The sequence below is a fragment of the Chelonia mydas genome, chromosome 6, assembly GCF_015237465.2.
Source record: "Chelonia mydas isolate rCheMyd1 chromosome 6, rCheMyd1.pri.v2, whole genome shotgun sequence".
In the NCBI taxonomy this organism is placed as follows: Eukaryota; Metazoa; Chordata; order Testudines; family Cheloniidae; genus Chelonia; species Chelonia mydas.
The window spans coordinates 27,883,788-27,904,072 of NC_051246.2; the positions used below are offsets into that span (position 1 = coordinate 27,883,788).

The 20,285-nt window shown below is 45.9% G+C and overlaps 2 protein-coding genes across 7 annotated transcripts in view; one reads left to right on the forward strand and one right to left on the reverse strand.

Annotated features, from left to right (window-relative positions):
- LSP1 (lymphocyte specific protein 1) overlaps positions 1-18,617 on the forward strand; it is an 83,065-nt gene extending 64,448 nt beyond the window's left edge. For 4 of the 6 annotated variants that reach the window (XM_007062968.4, XM_043548222.1, XM_027825417.3 and 1 more), the window contains 3 exons: positions 899-979; positions 1,891-2,005; positions 17,119-18,617. In XM_007062968.4, coding sequence (XP_007063030.2) covers positions 899-979; positions 1,891-1,980 — 171 coding nt within the window. In that variant the 3' untranslated portion in view covers positions 1,981-2,005; positions 17,119-18,617. The remainder of the gene's footprint in view (positions 1-898; positions 980-1,890; positions 2,006-17,118) is intronic. The other 2 variants (XM_037899629.2, XM_043548221.1) reach the window with 1 other exon arrangement.
- LOC119566396 (proline-rich protein 33) overlaps positions 2,818-20,285 on the reverse strand; it is a 30,811-nt gene continuing 13,343 nt past the window's right edge. Inside the window, exon 2 of the mRNA XM_037899628.2 lies at positions 2,818-11,464. Coding sequence (XP_037755556.1) covers positions 9,839-11,455 — 1,617 coding nt within the window. The 5' untranslated portion in view covers positions 11,456-11,464 and the 3' untranslated portion in view covers positions 2,818-9,838. The remainder of the gene's footprint in view (positions 11,465-20,285) is intronic.

A 20,285-nucleotide genomic window follows, 5' to 3' on the forward strand; every position in this document is an offset into this window, starting at 1 on the left:
AGGGATATAGCTCTTTGTTTCATGTCAGAGGGCTGCACCTGTGTCTAACAGCATGAACTTCAGAAAGAAAAGTTACCCTGCTACATGGTTGGCTGGGTTTACTCAAATTTACTCAGGTGCATATCACTGTGGAGTAGGGACTTGAAAGGACAATGGTATCAGGAGTAGCAATGTCAGGTTAAAACCCCATTCTTCCCCTTTTCTATTGACATCCATGTTAAAACTTTCAGATGTTCTGTCTCTACTTCCTACAGTTCACTAGAGCTTTGTCCGTACCTGGATTAGCCCCAGCTACAAGAGTGCACATACCAAGGAAACTGGTTTTGTTTATCCTGGCTTGAAATGGAGTTAAACTGAATGGCTGAAAACAGTTGTTTCCTTGTCTGCACTAAGAGCCACCCCAGTTGCTTCGTATCGATGGCTCAGTGGTAAATTTGGGACAGGCAAGTGGTAAATTTGAACAATGGAAAGCAGTTACTCTCCATTTCTAGTGAATTGCATTTTCTGGTTCAAGTGCTGGCACAATGCTGCAACATCTAGGTTGCAAAGGGCTCAAGGCAAAAATGTCTCTTTGAAAACTGCTTCACTTAAAGCTTCCTAGGAAAAAAACTTTCCTATTAATACGTCTTAATATTGTAAACCCTTTTCCCTATAAAACCTACATGTTGGGCCTTAGATCCAGTGTCCTGTTAAAATACCAAATGTTGGAGGATGGTTAAGAAAAGGGAGTCTTATGCCCCTGCTATGCAGCCATATTCCTGCCCAGTGTGACTCTACCCAAACACATGGCCACATACCATAGTTATTGGGCAGGTGGCTTCAGTAAGTGTGAAAGGAACAAAGGCAGCTTTCAGCTGTGTTGGTGGCAGGGTGATGAGATTCATTCTTGTGTCCCCAGGATATTGTGGCTGGAGATATTGTGAATAAGCGAAGCATGTGGGAACAGAAGGGTACCCCCAAAAATGAAGGCAACATCAAGGTAAGTAGCTTCTCCCTAGGTGTCTCTGTTATAGCACTTGCTTTATGGTATTGGGGCTGAGTTTGTTCAAGAGAATTCTCCCTTAGGTCACAAGGGTGCCCGTATATTGGAGCATGGGTTGAGGTTGCCTACTAACGGAAGCAAAGGCCTAGACCAAAGGAGGTGTCCTCCATGGCAGTAACAGGAAGGCATGTTGTCTTCTTTTCTAAATGTATCCCTTGTAAGAAACATCTCCACTAATTTAATGAAGGGCTGGGACGAAAGCCCAAGGTTCTCTTCTTCCCCCCCTTCCCCCAAACTCTGATATCATTTGCATTTGGATTGAAACTCTACAGGTTGGGCTAATCGTTAAGTTTTTTAAAATTGTTAAATAATAGCTTAATTTTCTGGAAGTGCAGAGCGGCTTAGATACCTGGGGTTCTGTTTCTTGGCTGCCTTCTAGTTCTGAAAGGTGTAGAGGCCTCTAAGGGTGCATGGGTATAGTGCATTAAAAGGTACTGACCCAAGATTGAGAATAGTCCTGGCTCCATAGAAGTTCAACTCTGATACAGCCTTTCCTTTTGGTATAGGGTTACCGGAGAGGTTTGACTGAGCTGCATCTTACCATTGATGTATGATGATTTTTAAAATTGTATTATCTGACAGGTCCAATAATTATCCGTCTCTATTATTATTTTATTGTATGTATTTGTCTAGGCAAAAAGGTGGTAGGAACAGGCAATAGTAAGCTCTCACCCCATGTGGGAACCTGGGCCACATTAAAATATTGAAGTCCAAGAACCTCACCTGCTCCTCAGACTTCAATTTATTTGACTCCTTCTTTAAGTTTCTTAAATATTAAGAATTATTTGCATTGGCTGAGATGGACACTTGAGGAAGGACCCTAATCCTCACTTCTTTCCTCCATTCAGACCTCCGGTTCTGGCAAGAAGTACAAGTTTGTAGCGACTGGACATGGCCAGTACAAGAAGGTGTTGATAGATGATGCAACGGAGCAATAGCGTGTGTGGAGTACCAATCAACCAGGTAGGTGAGAAAAACCTCTGACTGTAGGAGAACCACCTGGTACTTCTCTGGCAGGACAGCTAGGACGATTCAGCACAATAAGCGTAAAACCTGTTTTTTCAGCCTATACATTCTACGTTGCCAGCCAGACTTGAGTGGGTTGGAAGGTACTGTATGGACAAAAGGTGGGTTCCTACTTCTTGGCAAACAATCCTCTTTGGGGTAGAAGGAGAAGGGCATGCACGAAGAAATTCTTTCTAGCAGCTGTGCAGTGTAGGATGCCCATGTTAGCTGCAGCTAGAAAACTTACCTGGCAGATCAGACTATTTTATGGAAGCTACTGACCTCAGCCCCACTCAGAGTAAAAGTGCCTTGGTTGAACTAGACATGGCTTAATAGGATCTCTTATACTGTAAAGAGTAAGAACTGTAGGTGCGGGGGAGGGGAGGGTAGTTGGAGTTCATTCCAGATAGTCATGGAAGCTGACCAAGTCCTCTGTGTCCAATGTGTTCATGGGACCTGATCCAGTGACCATTGAGGTCAATGAAAGGATTCCTATTGACTTCAGTGGCATTTGGATCAGGCCTATGCTTGGGGGTGGGGTGGGGAGTGATCTTATGAAAAGGTGCACTGTTTCTAGATAAAGTAGCGCAGAAGGAACGGTCTAGTCACGTTAAGCAGGGAGGGGAAGAGCGTAGATGTTATCTGTGCCCACTTGAAACCCAGAGACTGTTCCTCACCCTCAGAGGACCCTGGTGCTTGTATTAATAGATATCCCTGTGCTATTTTAAGTGGCCAGTAGTAGATGACTTAAGGGCAAAGAAGAGCTCGTTCCGAGTGGTGTGATAATGGCAAAGCACCCTGAGTGACGCTCTGCGCAGGAAAAACCAGAGTTTGACTTCTCATAAAATCTTTATTGACTTTCCAAGCTTTATGTAGCACTCAATCTTTACAAAAGCACCTCTTCCATCCCTCCCTAATTACCACACGTGTTCCCATCCCATGGGATTGTGTATACAGACGTGGAGGCCTATAGATCACTTTGTGACCATACCTACCTCTCTGCTCCTCATTTCTAAAACCTGCTTCAACTCTCTGCTTTCATCATATACCTTATCCTCTAAATCTACATAGATTCCCCTTGCTGTACTCTCCTTTCATGTGCCAAGCCTGGCCTTGCTGAGCTTGACTCTCCTAGGTGCGGTTAAATCTCATTATCTGAGTTCCTGCTGCTCACTTAAAGGGGTTTTCCTCCCCATCCAGGGAAATAAACCACTTCATTAGTTTGAGCCTGTCTAGGAGATTTAGACTCCTGTCTCTGAATCACTCAGTCCCTCCTCAAAAGGCAAACCGGCAATGACTAGACCTCCCTTAGGACAGCCATAGCCAATACTCTAAATGGTGAGGGCTTGGCACCGTTGCCCGACAGTACTGCAGTTCAGAGTCTTTCTCTGGCTCCAAATGTTGGTACTTAAAGACAAAAAGGTTGAAATGGCTTTGGGTGCTGGGCTTCACCTCTGCTTTCGCTTGCTTCTGTGATTGTTTCATGTCTTGAGTGTGTCTTCTCTCCCTACCTATCTTGTTTAGCACTTCTCTCCCCCTTCCTCATCACGCAGTCCCCTTTCACACTCTGCTTTTCTGCTCATGGGGAGCCCCATGATGCCACTTTTTAAGCCACTGGAAGGCTCGCCATGAAGTGTCGCAGGGCAGGGTGTTGCGCGTTCTCCCCCGCACCCTCCACTTCCTCTTGGCAGCCTCATGAAACAACAGGTTGTCTCCAAGTGATGGCTTGTAAAGTTACTGATTGGCTGCCACCACATAATACCTTAGTAACTTCAACCACACATTGAAGGGGTTTAGTTATTGCCGTCCCCTTTCTCTTTCCACAACATGTCATAAGAACATAGGAACATAAGAATGGCCATGCTGGGTCAGACCAAAGGTCCATCTAGCCCAGTATCCTGTCTTCTGACAGTGGCAAATGCCAGGTGCCCCAGAGGGAATGAACAGAACAGATCATCAAGTGATCCATCCCCTGTTGCCCATTCCCAGCTTCTGGCAAACAGAGGCTAGGGACACCATCCCTGTCCATCCTGGCTAATAGCCGTTGATTGAGCTATTCTTCCTGAAATTATCTAGTTTGTTGTTTTTTTTAAACCCTGTTATAGTCTTGGCCTTCACAACATCCTCTGGCAAGGAGTTCCACAGGTTGACTCTGTGTGGGGGAAAAAAATACTTCCTTTGGTTTGTTTTAAACCTGCTGACTATTAATTTCATTTGGTGACCCCTAGTTCCTGTGTTATGAGAAGGAGTAAATAACACTTTCTTTCTTACTTCCTCCACACCAGTCATGATTTTATAAACCTCTATCCTATCCCCCACTCCTCCCCCCTTAGTAGTCTCTTTTCCAAGCTGAAAAGTCCCAGTTTTATTAATTTCTCCTCATATGGTAGTCGTTCCATATCCCTAATAATTTTTGTTGCTCTTTTCTGAACCTTTTCCAATTCCAATATATCTTTTCTTGAGATGGTGCGACCATATCTGCATGCAGTATTCAAGATGTGGGTGTACCATGGATATATATTGAGGCAATATGATATTTTCTGTCTTATTATCTATCCCTTTCTTAACGATTCCCAACATTCTGGTCACTTTCTTGACTGCCGCTGCACATTGAGTGGATGTTTTCAGAGAACTATCCACAGTGTCCGCCAACCTTGATCAACAGAGGTCTTAATACATTGAACGACTGTCTCTTAGGAGACAGCCTGTAGTAGGAGTGCAGATTGCTAATACAGCCAGTTCCAAAGGTCTCCTGTTCCCTCTGGAAATCCATGATCTCTTCTTTCCAATGTCCATGGTTCCAGAAACAAGCCCTCCTTTACTGAATGTGTCGTAGGGCTAAGCAATGCACTGTGGCCTGCTTTGGCCTACTCTCCATTCTGGAAACTGAGCTCCCAGCCAGTTGTTTTGCCTAGGCAGCAGACTGGGCTTCATTGCAAATGCAGTGAGGTGGCGGGGAGGGGCACAGCAAAAAACAAGCAGTTGTACACCTTTTTAAACTGCTAAAACAAACAAGCACCTTCCCTCTCATCTTTGTGAGACCTGCCTTGTTCCCTGGGTCACTGTCACTATAGGACAGAATGTGGGTTGAAATTCCAATAACTACTGAGTGATCTTCTCTTGCCAAATTGGCCTAACCTCCCAGCTGTAATAAATGTTAGTTGCTCCACTTGATGCTAATAATGCAGAGCCCATCGATGGTAATTGGTGTCCTTTGTGTGTGCCAACTTTGCTGCAGTGGAGTTACTATTACTAGGCAACAAATAGATTTTTCTGTGTTTCTAGGTTCTGGTTTTTGGTTTGTGTTTTTTTTTTTTTTTTTTAAGGAAACTTGTTTTGGCATTAGAAAGAGGCTACTGTATGCTATCGGACAAAAGGGCCACCAATCAAGGACATCTGGCTGAAGAACTGAACTCTTGACCACGATTACAGGAAACTGCAAATAGCTGATGACGTCCCAAAGCAACTATGCAGAAACAAACTAAAACAACAAAACAAAACTGGGGAAGCATTTGGAAACCTTGTCATGCAGAGTTAAAATGAGACTCTCTCAGTGTATTTTCCCTCCCTGAAAATTCCAAACCAGTATGTTTTATAAACACGATCTTCAGATTTAAAGATCAGTGACCTGAACCATTTATATTTGAGTTTAATTTGACTTCACCGGAGGCAAGCTTCTTGGCAACAATTTGGCGTTGACTTTGCTAGGAAATTAGGCCGCTTAAGACACTTATCTTGATACAGCGTTAACTAATGGCACCTTAAAGACGGATTTATTTGGGCATAAGCTTTCGTGAGTAAAACCCCACTTCTTCAGTTGCATCTGTGAAGAAAGTGGGTTAGTCTGTACCCACAAAAACAACAAGGAGTCTGGTGGCACCTTAAAGACTAACACGGCTACCCCCTGAAACTTGAGATCATTAACTAATATGACTTTGCAGTCGGTTTAGACATGGACGACATGTGTTCAGTGTGTGTTCCAACCGCTCATGGCTAAACCTTTCCTGCAACCAGCAGACAAGTTGTTACACTACCTGTGCGCTGTCTCTGCTGGTTGTGAAATCATGTTCTAATTCATATGATGCAGGTTGTAGCTTCCTAGGGAAGACAAGCTCCTTGTGCTGTATTTGAAGAGTTTGAAGAAAATAGGTACTGCTTAAAAGGATTGTCTTGAAGTTTTAGTAGAGATTTCTGTTCACTAAAGCCTTATACAACTTTCTAGTTTAGACTGTCTTGACTATACTGGGATAGTCATGGTAAAACCAATAGTTCTGAGGTAATTACATTGGTCTAAAAGTGTTTTATGTCAGTATACCTATTCCTGTAAGGAAAGATGAATAAACTATACAAGGATAAGCACCTTTATACAGGCGTAACTACATCCACTCTAGAGGTTGTACTGGTGCAACTAGATAGGATTTTTAGCCAATCTCTAAGTTAATTCATTAGTTTTGTGTATATAGATTAGGCCTAAGGAGCAATCAGAGCCATTTCTGAATCCTCACCCTGTAAATATGTAATTAACAACAAAATAGCAATTGGGAAAAGATTTTAAATGATTGAGCCAAAAATAAGGCTGGAATTTTTTCAGCAGACCATAAGGGAGATAAATGTCCAAATCTCACTGAAATTCAATGGAATCTGGGTGCCTAACTCTCTTGGACTCCTGAGAATACCAGCCTATCTGCACAGATATATTTTAACTAAAGCAAAATACCTCCATTCTCAGCCTAGGTCACTACAATGTTGTCTTGTAGCAAGCCACCTTTCTGTGTCAGTGGAATTTTAACTCCCTGGCCACCTGTATAGCGTATTAGAGCTGATCCAAAAATAGGAAGTACGTTTTGCCAAGCAATTCTTATTTTCTCAATTGTTTCATGGAAAAACCTTTAAATTTTTCAGATTCTTCTTTTGGGGATTTCCCTCTTCCTTCCTCTTTTCGTTTTTGCTACTGGAAAATGGCCAGGGGCAAAAACTGGAGTTCTGACTCTTCAACACTGAGAATTTTCAGTTTTCATTTCTTCTCAGAAATAAAACTTCACCCCCCCACCCACCCAAAAGTGTGGGTTGTGTGGTTGGGGTTTTTTTGTTTTTGTTTTTTTAAAGGCTGTTGGTTTGGAATCAGAAATTCCAGCCAGCTCTCTAGCCTGTGTATAGGCGCAGAAGGTAGAAGCAGGTATCAAATTTCCCATTGGGGTGAAACATACTATCTTATCTTAGCTATGCAGAAATATTCCCCCTTATGGTAACCTCACTAGGGAAGTGGAAATAGCTGCATGCTTACCCTGTGTGAGCTCACTTCCTAAGCCTGGTGACTATGGAGATGCAAACAATTGTGAACAAGTAAAAACAAACCGAACAACCCACAAAACAAACCCCCCAAAATAGCCAGAAAAACCAGATCTCAGTGTAATGCTGCTTAATATTTACCAACCCCACCCCCCATGTGTTAAATCTGAGCAGCTGTGATCAAAATAAATGCAATAGAATGTCAGAAAGCCATGGGAAGTGCAGAGGAGCCTCCATGTCTCCTACAGTGCTTGAGAACTGATGGGTTAAAAAAAAAAACCCCAATTGTAAGGCCTTGCCAAGACATGCTTTGGCCATATCTCTGCTAGGACATCCCTAGTGCATTGCACTGGGGCTTGCTTAGGTTTGGGAGAAGACTGAAGGCTCCAGAGAGAGAGAGAGAGAGAGCTCAGAGGATGAGTGCATGCCAGTGCTGCCCGTTTTGTAGAGCAGAATGGAGGAGGCAGGTCATGGAGGTTTTAGCCCAACAAATGTTACTGACGCCTGGGTGGCAGGGGATCAGGTGTGACTAAAACTAGTTCTTCGTTGCTAACTAGTCTGTCCCGAGTTAGAAGTGAGGACAAGGAACAGTTGGTTGCCATTGGCTTCCCTGGGTGACTAATAGGAAGACCAACAATGTTCTGTTCTGTATGAGGTGGTCACTATAATGTACCCTTTCTATCAACTGCCATCTTTGGCCCTTCAGGCAGACTGATAAGGGAACACTGGAGCTGCCACATTTGAACAGATTAATCTTTCTCCTAGTCTGCCATCCTAAGAGTGGCTAAGATCAGATAGGAATCACCACTCGGGGTCAGATCAGGGTCCATTCAGTGCAGTATGTGGTCCCTGACAATGGCCAGCTCTGGCTGAATGAGAAGAAGGTGCAAGAAACCCTTCAGTAGGCAGCTATAGGATAACCTGCCCCGAGGGATAACTTCCTCCTAACAGTCAGTAGCTAGAGGCTGGTTCATAACCTGAAGGTTTATATTGCTTTTGAGATTTTTTTCATTTACTGTGACTCTGGATAGTTTTGTAATCCCTATCAATGTCCAGGGTGATCTGTTCTCGTGAAAAATATCTAAGCCACATGAGAACCCCATGAAGGGTGTAATGTGTGATTTCTCATGATGTTCCTGAAAATGGAACTACTGACCCTCTCTCAGCTACAGTCGGGACAGTGGGGATTGCTGTAGCTTGGAAATTTTTAGATTCAGGCCAGTGCTCCCCACTCAAATCCCGCAAAATAGTTCCATATAAATGCTGCTATTTGTAGGAAATGTTTTAGGTCTGTGCAAGAAAAGATGCTTTTGAATCTCTCTGCAAAAAAAACCCACTTTATTTTCTAGAAACTCTGTTTTTAGCCTCCTGGTCTTATTTTTTTTAAAAAATCCCTGCTGTATTGGCCTATGTGGAATGGCCCAGAGTCACTAGTGGCTTTGGGTGCCCAATCTGAGACACCTTAAAGGGACCTGATTTTTTCAGAAACTGCTGATTTGCTCGCTCTCTGAAGCTCAGACCCCATTAAGCTATGTCAAGTTGGGTATCCCAAAAGATGAAGCAAACAATCCTAATCATTCTGAAAATCCCTGGCCAATAACTGCACTCAAAAAGCATTTAAGAATGGAAAAACTCTCTGATCACTGCAAAACTAAAGAGTCTCTTCTCTCCCCGCGCATTGCGCCCCCCCCCCCCCCCCCCCGACTCCTGCAACCTCAAATTTACCTTTAGGGAGATCAAATTAATTATAAAACCTAAAACTAATGAGATTCTGTTTTCTTGACTGAGTAAAGTGTGGTTTGATAGCAGCATGAAATATACCACAACCTGTCACCCGTGTTCTATGCAAAGGGAATTCATCTCGGTCTAGTTCTGAGTGACCAGAAATTGAAGCTACTGCTGTAGGTTCAACAAAACTCGGTGGCTTAGAAACAGAACCCTTCTTTCAGTCTGAAACTGGATCCTACAGCCTAGGAGGCGGACTATTAGTTGGGGCAGTGTGGAGCAACTTGCATTGCCACAACCTGTCCTGTTTCTGGGCTTGCATGGTTTGGGATTCACTTAAAAATAAAGCTAAAATTCCATTGATTTACTGAATGAAAAACAAGGTGCCTTTACAGTGGGGGTTTTCTACGGGTTGCTTCACTGCTTTTTGTGGGTCCCTTGTTTGGTTTTGTAGCCTGATCTCCAATTGGAATATTTTTAAATGAAGCTGCGTATAGATATAGAGCTGTTCTTAGATCTTCAAGCTACTCTGGAAGTGTGTGCATGCACTACAGATATATGCTACAGATATGTAGTGTACAGTCATAACCACCTAAAGCCCTCAGCATAAGGTTGCTGGCTGTGAAGGATTTTATTTATATTTTTCTCACATTTGGCCTCCATACTGCAGGAAAATCTAGCTCTAAAAGGCACTTTCCTGCTCAGAACTCAGGCAGCGCCTTGGGGAGGCCCGCGAGAGAGCGGAGGGCTTGTTGCCGAGGTGGAATCCAGCTGGCTTCACTTGAGCTGCCAACCTGATGCAGTCCTGTTAAAATTCTTGGGCTCCTCGGGTGTCTTGTGGTGGAGCAGGCTCGACTCTAACATGGTGGTGATCTTCATCATTGGTTTGGAAGCCAGCTCCTTCAGTTTCCGGGCATCAAAACGTGGTCTGTGGAGAAGGGGCAAGCGGCACCAGAATGAGAATCCCTCCTCTTTCCTTATCCCTTTTTCTTCCTCATGCTGCTTTCTCCTCTTGAGGGTTGTCATCTGATATAAAATGGCATCCCACATTTTGGTGGCCCTTGATTTAATCAGCCTGTTGTCTTGGCTGGCATTACCTTGAGAGCATTCTGCTTTACTTCCTGCTTCCTCCTGTTCAGCCTTGGCTGGCTCAGTTTCTGGGAATTGGGGCCCCTCAGGTTCCACTGTCAAGTGCTTCTTGAGGCGAGACCATCCGCTAAGCTTGGCTGTAAGAGGTCTGGCCTTCTCCACAGATGGTGGTGGAGGCTCAGCTTTGGGGGAAGGACTGGGAATGGTGGCTGTTGGCTGTGGTGGAATGACCAGCTCTTCCTTTGCTTCTGTGGAGAAAGCCCTGGTATTGTCAGCTGGCACTGTGGCTTCTTGCTTCTGAGCTGTATGGGGAGTCACTGGCCTTAGGCTTTCGCTCTGTGGCTCAGGGAGTTCAGGAACCCACTCTGTTCTGGACCTTGCTGTGTCACTTCCCGGGGTTTCTGATCTACTGAATTGGGCATCTGGCATCAGAGGACTGGGGAAAGCAGTCCCTACAGGCTCTCTGGGAGTTGAAGACTTAAGGGTTTTGTAGGGGGGCTCTGCTGTCATGGTGGGAAGCATGGGGTCCTTTGATTTGGGAGTAACAGCTCCAGCCTCATCAGCATTGAGAGTGACTGGTGCTGGCCCTGCAGGTGGCTCTGAGTGGCTTTTGCCAGTATGGGCTGCTGAAGGCTGCCTGTCCTCACTGCTGAGGGCTGTAGAGGACTGGTCTGGTAAGGGGCTCTTCGCTCTGGGTGGCTGTACACTGTGGACACACGCATGCACTTTGGTGACGTGGGTAACCTCCACCGGGGCTTCTATGACAGGTGAGATGGAAACGGGAGGGTCAGGGAAAACGAATACACAATGTGCCTGTGGAGAGGGCAGCTGGGTGGGCGTGTCTGGTTTTGTCATCCCTTTTGGTTGCCATGGGGACTGCCTGTGCACAGGGGATGCTACTGGAGAGACGGAGAGCTTGAGGTGTTCAGAGATTCTCCTCTGCTCAGTTACTTTGAGTGTGAATGGCTTGGCCTTTGGGAAAGGAGATGAGACGTGGTGGATGACTGGCTTGATGGAGAACCGGGGAGGGAGGCGGATGGTGATGCGCGTCGACGTTTCTGGGGTCTTCAGCGGGGATAAGCGCTCGCTGTGCTCTAGGTCTGGGCTGGCCTCGCTCACTGGGGAGAGGTTGGACCGGAACGATTTGGCTTGCTGGGAGGCTAGTGGTGTATTCTTCTTTGCAACTTTCTTCAAGAGTCTCTGGAGCCTAAGATTGTCCTTACCAGGTTTCGGTAGTATGGCAGGGGGTGGAATCTGTGGATGGAGGGATTCTGGCTCGTAAGGTGGTGTTACCGTGATCAGCATTTTAATCCCCTGAAATGAAACACACAAAGCTTAGAGCTGACATCAGCAACTGATCTGCTTAACCCTGTGCATGCTGCTGCACTGTTCGCACATGCCATGGGGCCACAAAGATGGGTCTGCTGCCAAACATCTGTCTGTAGAACTTCTGAGTGCTGTCCCAGAGGTGTCTGGTCTGTTTCAGAAGCAAGGCTTTATTTGGGAGAGGGAGGAACATCGTACTGGTGCTTTTACCCTCGCCCTCTCAATACAACCAGTGTCTAATCGATATTTCTCCACATCACTCGCACACAACAAAAGGGTATGAGTGACCACCAGTTTAGGGTTATGGGTCAGGATTTGAGATGTTAGTAGACTGTTAGAAGCAGGGGTGCTGGAACAATTTTTATGGTGGGGCTGCTGAGAGCCATTGAACCAAACTGTAAACCCTGTGTATGATGGAAACCATTTCAAGCTGGGAGTGCAGCACCACCCTTGTTCCAAGACCTATGGCTAGAAGCTTGCTAAGCATCTGTCCTCACGCTGCCTGATGCTAGCAAGTCCCTTGCTGCCTCAAACACTAAAATGCATTTTCCTTCCTACTCCCACAACCCAACAATAAAAATTAGCTCTAATTTGGCCTTTAGGTCAGATGGTATTGCTTGTTCCTTCAGCTCTGCATCAAATAAGACCCCTTGCTCTGAGCTGTCTGAAATCCCAGTCTGAACTCTGCAGCTGGAACCATGTCTACAAAAATTGTTTTTGAGTTTCCCCTAGAGTACACCCAGGCACTGCCGGAGTCGGGTGACTGGACAGCAAATGTGAAAAATCTGGACGGGGGGCGGTGTAATAGGAGCCTATGTAAGAGAGACACCCAAAAATCGGGACATCTGGTCACCCTACCCCGGAGGCTGGCAATGCCCTAAGCTGTGTGAACCTCCACTGCCCCAGCTCTCTTCCCATTCTCACCCTGGGCTGCAACTTCTGTGACCCTGTCTAGAAACCAAAGAAGTTCTTCATGACCGATTATAGCTGCTTTGTGTAGAGATTACCAGTAGAGGTAGCCGCATGATCTGAGCAAAGACTGGGAAATCTATGCAGGGCAGTAGCCTAGCTAGGTGGGAAGCAGGGCAGCAGCTGCTCTCCCACTGAGCAGAAGTGGTGCCTTTTTTTAATTTTTACTCACCCCGCAGCACGGGTCAGGCAGCGCTCCAGGGCTTCAGAGGTGGGTCCTTCACTCTCTCCGGTCTTCGGCAGCACTGAAGGACCCCTCGCCACCAAAATGCCGCCAAAGACCGGAGCGTGTGAAGGACCCGCTGCTGAAGACCCGGAGCGCTGCCTGACCTGCCGCTGGGTGAGTACAAGTGGGTCGTGCCTTGTTTATCTCCACTCCCATTGCTGGGGTAGGGAGTGAGGGTGAGCACCTGGCTTATTCCATCCATCTCTCCCTGACAGACTTCAGCTCCCAAGTGTCGCAGATTAAACTTTTTTCCTCCAGTTATTGCCAGCTTCACAGTTGCTGAGCTGGCTTGGCTAAGAAGTGAGGCACAAGTGAATGAATCTGTCAGCTCCCACTGCTGGATGGTGTCAAGTATCCTGAAAGAAGGAATGAGCGGGAGGAGGCTGGGAGCGTTCATAGGGGCTGTCAGGTGCTCTGCGCCTTTTTGGCAACTGCCAAGCTCATTCCAGCTTCTTTCTTGTTTGTGGTAGGTAAAATTCTAGTTTTGGGCCATAGTTCTAACTCACCTGGTCCCGGCCTTTGAGGAAGGTAATGCAGTATGCTGCATCAGTGTTTCTAGAGGTGCAAGCCTTAGTTCACTTGTAAACTACTCTGAGCAAAACCTTTTGATGGGTAGAACAGATGTTTCCACTTCAATGCACATGAGGCTTAAACAGCCTTTGGCTGCGTTTGCAATCTGTCTTTCAGCACTGGCTAACTACTCCTGCTGGGAGGCTGGCCTTTTGCTTGCTTGCTACAGAAATTCCTGGCAGGCGGAGTGGTGAAGAAAAGGGAGGGCTAAAGCAAACTCTAAAGTTAAAGGTTTCAGAGTAACAGCCATGTTAGTCTGTATTCGCAAAAAGAAAAGGAGTACTTGTGGCACCTTAGAGACTAACCAATTTATTTGAGCATAAGCTTTCGTGAGCTACAGCTCACTTCTACACTTTCCACAGTATGCATCCGATGAAGATCTTTTTAGACACACAAAGCATGAAAAAATACCTCCCCCCACCCCACTCTCCTGCTGGTAATAGCTTATCTAAAGTGATCACTCTCCTTACAAACTTACAAGGAGAGTGATCACTTTAGATAAGCTATTACCAGCAGGAGAGTGGGGTGGGGGGAGGTATTTTTTCATGCTTTGTGTGTATAAAAAGATCTTCTACACTTTCCACAGTATGCATCCGATGAAGTGAGCTGTAGCTCACGAAAGCTCATGCTCAAATAAATTGGTTAGTCTCTAAGGTGCCACAAGTACTCCTTTTCTTTTTTCTAAAGTTAAAGGCTCTCTACTTCCCCACAGGTTCCAGTTGCCACCCTAATTCCAGCAAAATCTCAGGAGGAAATATTTTCATTGCACAGCTGGAGCTGTTCTCCAGGCTGTAAAGGGTGTCGTGGCTCGTTGGCATAGGCAAAAGGCAATTGCTTTGTGTGTGTGCCCACACACAAGCCACATAGCATTTTGTGAGGAAGCCTTGAAGGGGACTTGTGTATGTTAGATGGCAACTGCTGGACATTTGAAGCAGCTGATCACTTTTAAGCAAAGGCTAGAATTAGGCGTAGCTCTATTCCAAGAGCAGCTCTTACGTGTGAAACTCATTTGACCGAAGAGGGCTAGAAATCCCTTCCCCATTGTTCTGTTTCACAGCATACACACACAACTTGGATAGAACAGATTCTCCTGCTGGAAGGTTGCACCAGAACACTATTTTGTTAGAATTCAGAATGCCCAAAACCGAGACGGAGCTCCCTAAGGCAAAGAGGCACAACTTACCCCACCTTCCCGTAGACTGGCTGGCTGCTGACTCTGCTGGAACACTTGGCTATGGAGCCCTGTAACCTGCAAGCAAGATCAGAGAAGCCTCCTCCCAGCTCCTAAAGTGATAGCTTGCAATTCCAACAGTCCTCATTACACCAAACCTACCACACATCCCCAGCGTTGGGGGGTCTGAAAGACCTCAAAACGCCTGACTTAGGCTTTGCACAAGTGTCGCTACATTGCTGTCATTACATGAGTGTAAGCTCCTCCTTGAGCTATGCTGCACCAGCGTAAAGTGGATTTACTCTGGTGCAGTTGGCTCTGGTAACTTACTAGCGCAAGGTGCAGTAGGGTATGCCCAACTTTGCGTCAGAGACCTGCGTCTGGCTACAGCTACGCGATGAGCTAGGGATGTGATTTCCCTTGTGTGGATACGCTTAAATGGCAGCGTAGCAGCAGGAGCACTGGGTAGCAGCACTGGCTGAATAGTGCTGTGTACAAATCTGCCTGAAACTTGTGGGGATGGGCTCAGCACATCTGTGCCATTGCTGCTGCAACCTATGCCACCATGGCTGAGCATAGATAGCCGCGCAATCTAGCTTGCTTGTAGGTGTATGTGAGCAGGGGAATCCTAAGACTATATAAGAGGTTTGCACCCCTTTTGTATCCACGTAGTTACACCACTGCAAATCGCTTTTATGCAGGCAGGGCCTCCTAGGCACCCTTCGTTAAACCTGCTTTGAGCAAAACACTCTACATCTAGGGAATATCTGGAGTGTAGCTATGGGCAGGTCGTTTTTTATATATATGTATAATAAAAAAAATCTTCTTATGGCCAGCAGTAGACAGACCTCTCGCTGGCTAAAACCTTGCCTGCTGTGCTAAAAACAGAGGCCTTTCTTGCTGTTTAGACTGACTTGGGGCTCTTATGTTTCCTGGTGCCAGTCACTGAATCTGAAGCTATAAAGCTTTTGTTTGAAGCATCGCTTTATAAATGACACAAGTGTCACCACTCTCCAAAAAGGAATCAAAATGCCACTTTAGCTTTTAATGGCTTGTGATGTGGAGGGGGACAGGTACCAGCCTTTGTTTTGTGTAGCTGTACAAAACAAACTGATCTAAGCAAAAGGAGGCAGGTGGAAACACCTCTCCCTCCCAATAGCGTGACACCTCATGGTAGAGTTGACGACTTTCCCTATGCCCCAACCCCCGAAAGTGACGTCTAGGCCATAGGAATTGCTACATTGGATGCAAGCAGTGCCTCATCTAGTCCTGTATCTGTCTAATGCTTGCAGCTGTTTCAGAGGAAGATGCCAAGTTCCCCGCAGCTGGGAGGTAATCAGTCCAGTGTGAAAGTCTTACTCTCAATAGTTAGAAGCTGGCTTATTATATACTGAAGCATCTGGGTTCATCTCTTCCAATGCGCTTGATTTTTTTTTAAAAAAAAGATCCTTGCTATTATAACTCTAAATATTCTTGTTAATCTATGTAAATGTCCAATCTTTTTTTAATCCCACCAAATCCTTGGTCTCAGTGATGCCATGAGGCAATGGATTCCACAGATGGCTTCTGGCAGAGTGGGAGTGATACCTTTCATCACTTTCAAATTTGCCGCCTTTCAGTTTCATATTTTTTTTTTTTTTTTTTTTTTTTGGTCGGGGTGGGGTACAACAACATGTTTTTGTCATGAGAGCTACCTTCTGTGTCTCCCCCTCAGAGTTCTGCATGCTTTCTGGAGAGCTCTCTCCTGGAGCAATCTGTCCTCTCAGTAGGAATTCCTCCCCTCACCCCTGACAGTGTTGGTTATTGGAACAATAGCAGAGCAAAGAAAGATGCATTGCTTTACTTGGTCTTATTGACTGCAGTGGATATTTAAAAGGGATTCATTATAAAATTGAGGGGGAATGAACTTCTCAAAGAACCCAAATAGCTTGTGAAGCTTCAGGAAAAGCAAGTGAAATGAGACTAAGAATCCCATGGGATTCTTAGTGTTAAGTATGTTCTTCATGCTGATGCACAACCTGAAACCTGCCTGGTCTTGGGATCCCTCTTATGCTGCTCTACTGTGCTTAGAGAGACGCTTTAATCAAACTTAGTCTCTAGGTTGACCTTTAAACAGGGGAAGTATCCATGTGGAAGAGTCATTAACTTCAAGATGGAGAAGTAATTTGGGATGCTGGAGTGATGGCACAGAATCGGCTGTTCTGTGTGGAAGAATGAGCTGAGGGAACTTGATACCTATGTTGCTGCAGCTGGTCGCCAAGGGAAAGAAAGCTTTGCTTTAGTATTTTTCTTGGGCTCAGAGGGGAAGACTGGGGCAGCATCACCTCTAGCATCTAAACAATGACTCCTAGGGACGAGCTGACTGCATTGAAACGCACCTCTCTCTCTGCCAGGGTATCATGACCTGTTCAGGACCCTTGCTGCTATGTCCGGTCTCCTGCTTGTTGCCAATCGCCTCATGTCACAGTAACAGAGCAGCAGAATCCAGAGGCCTTGAGAGTGATTTGATGTCTTCTCAGACATTCTAGGCTCCCATTCTGAGTTGCAAGCAGCTCCTGTACACAGGTTGAGCCACGGTATAGGGGCTGTAAACCCAGGAGGAACACTCAAAAAATACGGGTGGGAGGGAGCATCTTGGGCTGACTATCTGTAGCCCAGATTATCACTCTCACTAAGTTTGTCCTTTGTTTTGTTTTTCTTTTACAGCAGAGCTTGGTCCTGACTAGATGCAACCCTGTACTCAACGCTGATGCTTCCTCTGCTATAAGGGAGATCACTGAAGGATGTCTTTCTCCCAGTCCCTGGCAGGCAACTTCTCTCTGCTCCAGAACAGCCTGGCTGTATCCTCGAGTGGGAGTATCACCCCACGCTGCTTTCGTGTGGATGAAAGGAACATAATCAGCTGGCTATTGTTCCTCCCTTTAACTTTCTAAATGACTCTTTGCTGTTTTGTATTTGGCTCCTCTGGGCCCTTTTGTTTCCATGCTGGAGATGGGAGGCCATTACTTCGGCCCTCTCTAATCTCTCGAACACATGAAGAGAAGGATCTGCCAACTTGCCTAATCAAGCAGGGGGTAGAAGGCATCTCAATAACCATTGAAAAACCTCCAGCTACTAACTCTTTCGGGGTAGGAGGGATAAAGCTGAACAGAAAAAGATTAATGGGTATGGTGGGAATGCTCAACAGATGAGGTTGGTGGACTGATTCTTAGAACCACCTCTACTCTGGCCTCCATAATCCGGTGGAGCCACAACTGTACTGGCAACCTAGACCATGTCATAGGTATCAAAGAACCACCATGTTCTTCTGTGAGTGGGGAAAACTTACCACCTGTTTTTTTTTCCATCTCTTCACCTGTGCCTCTTCTGCTGTGAACTTTAATACGAAGTGGGGAAAACCTATGACTGACCCTCTCCAGGCCAGGTTAGTCTATGCCAGCGGAATACAAGATTCTAATCCAGACTTTTTGAATTCTACAGCTGTTTCCATACTGAGGTGGTCCCTTCACCTGTCCATCACAGTGCCAATCTCTTCCAGACCCTGACTGTCCCATGTGAACAGTGGCAGCCCAGACTTTGGGTTTGAGCCCATGCACTAGCTCTTACCTTTTGGTCTCTGCTGATGAGTCTGAGGGTTCCTTTTCTATTTGCTGCATACTCAAACCCTCTGAGATAATCTTTTTAACATGAGCCCCAGTGGAGCTGTGTCAAGTATTCCTGTCAAAGTGCATCAGCAAACTTTGGCCTATGCTCCTGTGTGTGGACTGTGTTGGTGCAGGTCGGAAACCAGCCATCTTCACCACTTTTCACCCATTGGCGCTGCCTAGGTAGAAGGGTGTTCTGGGGAGGTAGGGGCTGCTTGTAGGGGTGGGAAGAGCCCTTGAAGATTAGTAAACCTCAGATCTCCACAGTAACCCGACAGGATTTGGTTTGCTCCCAGTCCCTGAAAACTAACTCTCCCGGGTCAATTTGTTAACTCCTTCATGTTCTCTAGCCCACAGTCTTTGGCACATCCCTGATCTCCTCTCATTAAAAATGTTTCTGTTCTTCCCCCTGCAACTTGCTTCTGTTATCCTCAGATAGGAATCCCTGTCTTATGGGGCCTCTCTCATCCCTCAGTTTGCTTACTGCTTTAATTGATTCTGTCCTGGATTTACTTTTGTGTGTGTGAGCATTTAATAAAATGTCTGAGGAAGATATTGTAACAGTTGTGGCTCTGAGAGTTTCACTAATGGTCAAAATGGTCCGGTTCATACAATAAAGTTGTTTCCAATGTCTCTGCCCGTCCGGCTACAGCAACATGTTGGGGGAAGCAAAATTTCCCAGCTTTTCTGAAATGAAGAGAGCAGGAGCCCAGCAGATACTAGAGAGTTTAGGAAAAGATCCTGCCACTTAAGTTTTCTGTGGTAGGAGAATTTGACTTTCACCGGTCGTGGGGAATCGGGTGAGTAAAATGATCAGATCCTACTTAGGGAGTGGATAAAAGATGGTGGCTGTAGCATAGAGAATTGCTTTCTTAAAAACTAGACCTCTAGAAGGAGCAGAAAGCAAAGCCGGTTATCTCAGTCCATAGAGACGGTCACAATCGGTTCTTTGGCTGAAATGCAAAAATTTTACACCGAATCTAATTTTGGAAAGTGTTGGGCACGCAGCTCTAGGTTAGCGAACCAGTGGCATCACTTCACAGGAAGCCAAAGCCGCACTGAAGGGACAGAATGAGGCTGATAAAGGTAAATGCCCTGGCTGTGGGTATTTGTCTTCAGATGGTTCCAAAGTTGCCAAACCCACTACAAAGGCCACTATGCCACAACTAATCAGCCTTAGCAGTCGTACCACCCTCTGCATGTACAGGCAGAAGCCATGCAGTGCTATCCTTGCCCATGCTATCCAATAACGGTTGGGGAAAGGCTAGTCTCCTATTCAATTATGTTGTCTGTTTTCAGTACCTCCATAGAAGTCTGAAACTAGAAGTCTTTCCAGCATTGTCTTAGCCAAAACTTTTTTTTAATCTGGAGAAGGCCTCTGCCCCAACACACCCTTATCCTTTTAATAAAGCTCAGAATTAAGATGCTGCTTTCATCAGAGCACTGAATTTATCTCTAGGAATCTCAAGCTGGCACCTTGCCCAACATTCAATTCTATTTTGGAGGGGTAGGGAAGAAGGGAGACCTCTTTTTATGTGCCAACACCATGGCTTTCATAGCAAAACACTGAACAATATCTGTGTGACATGGGCTCTCTTTAGTAAGAGTTACTGTCTGGCATATTCACCTTCCCTCCCCCACACTTGGGCCCAGATTCACAAAGGTACTAACTCCCACTGGGATCATTGGAAGTTAGTGCCCAATTACGTCTGTGAATCTGGGCCGTGGAGTCTTGGGTCAAGTCACAACTGGTCTCAGTAGAAACAACGGTCATAGTCCAGGTGCTGACTTTAATGGAGGAATGAACAGATTTCATAGCTACTTCTGTAACCCCCACTCTTCTGGGGGTGGTGTTCTGTCCTACTTGTAACGCCAACAGACCAGAGTTGTCAGCAGGCAGGATCAAACCAGGGACCTCTGGAGCTTAGTGCATGAGCCTCTACCACATGAGCTAAAAGCCAAATGGCATTTAGCTCATGCAGTAGAGGCTCATGCACTAAGCTCCAGAGGCCCCAGGTTTGATCTTGCCAGCTGACGCCTGGGGTCTGTCAGCATTACAAGTGGGGCATTCTCTCACAAGTGGTCTCAGTGCTACTAGATGGGACAGAACACCACACCCAGGAGGTGTGTGGGTTACGGCTTCCTCTAGAGCATTTCTGTCTCTAGTGATTGGGGGAGAGAGAGAAGACCCAGGAGAAATTGGGCCTGAATACTCTCCGGTTGCTTTCA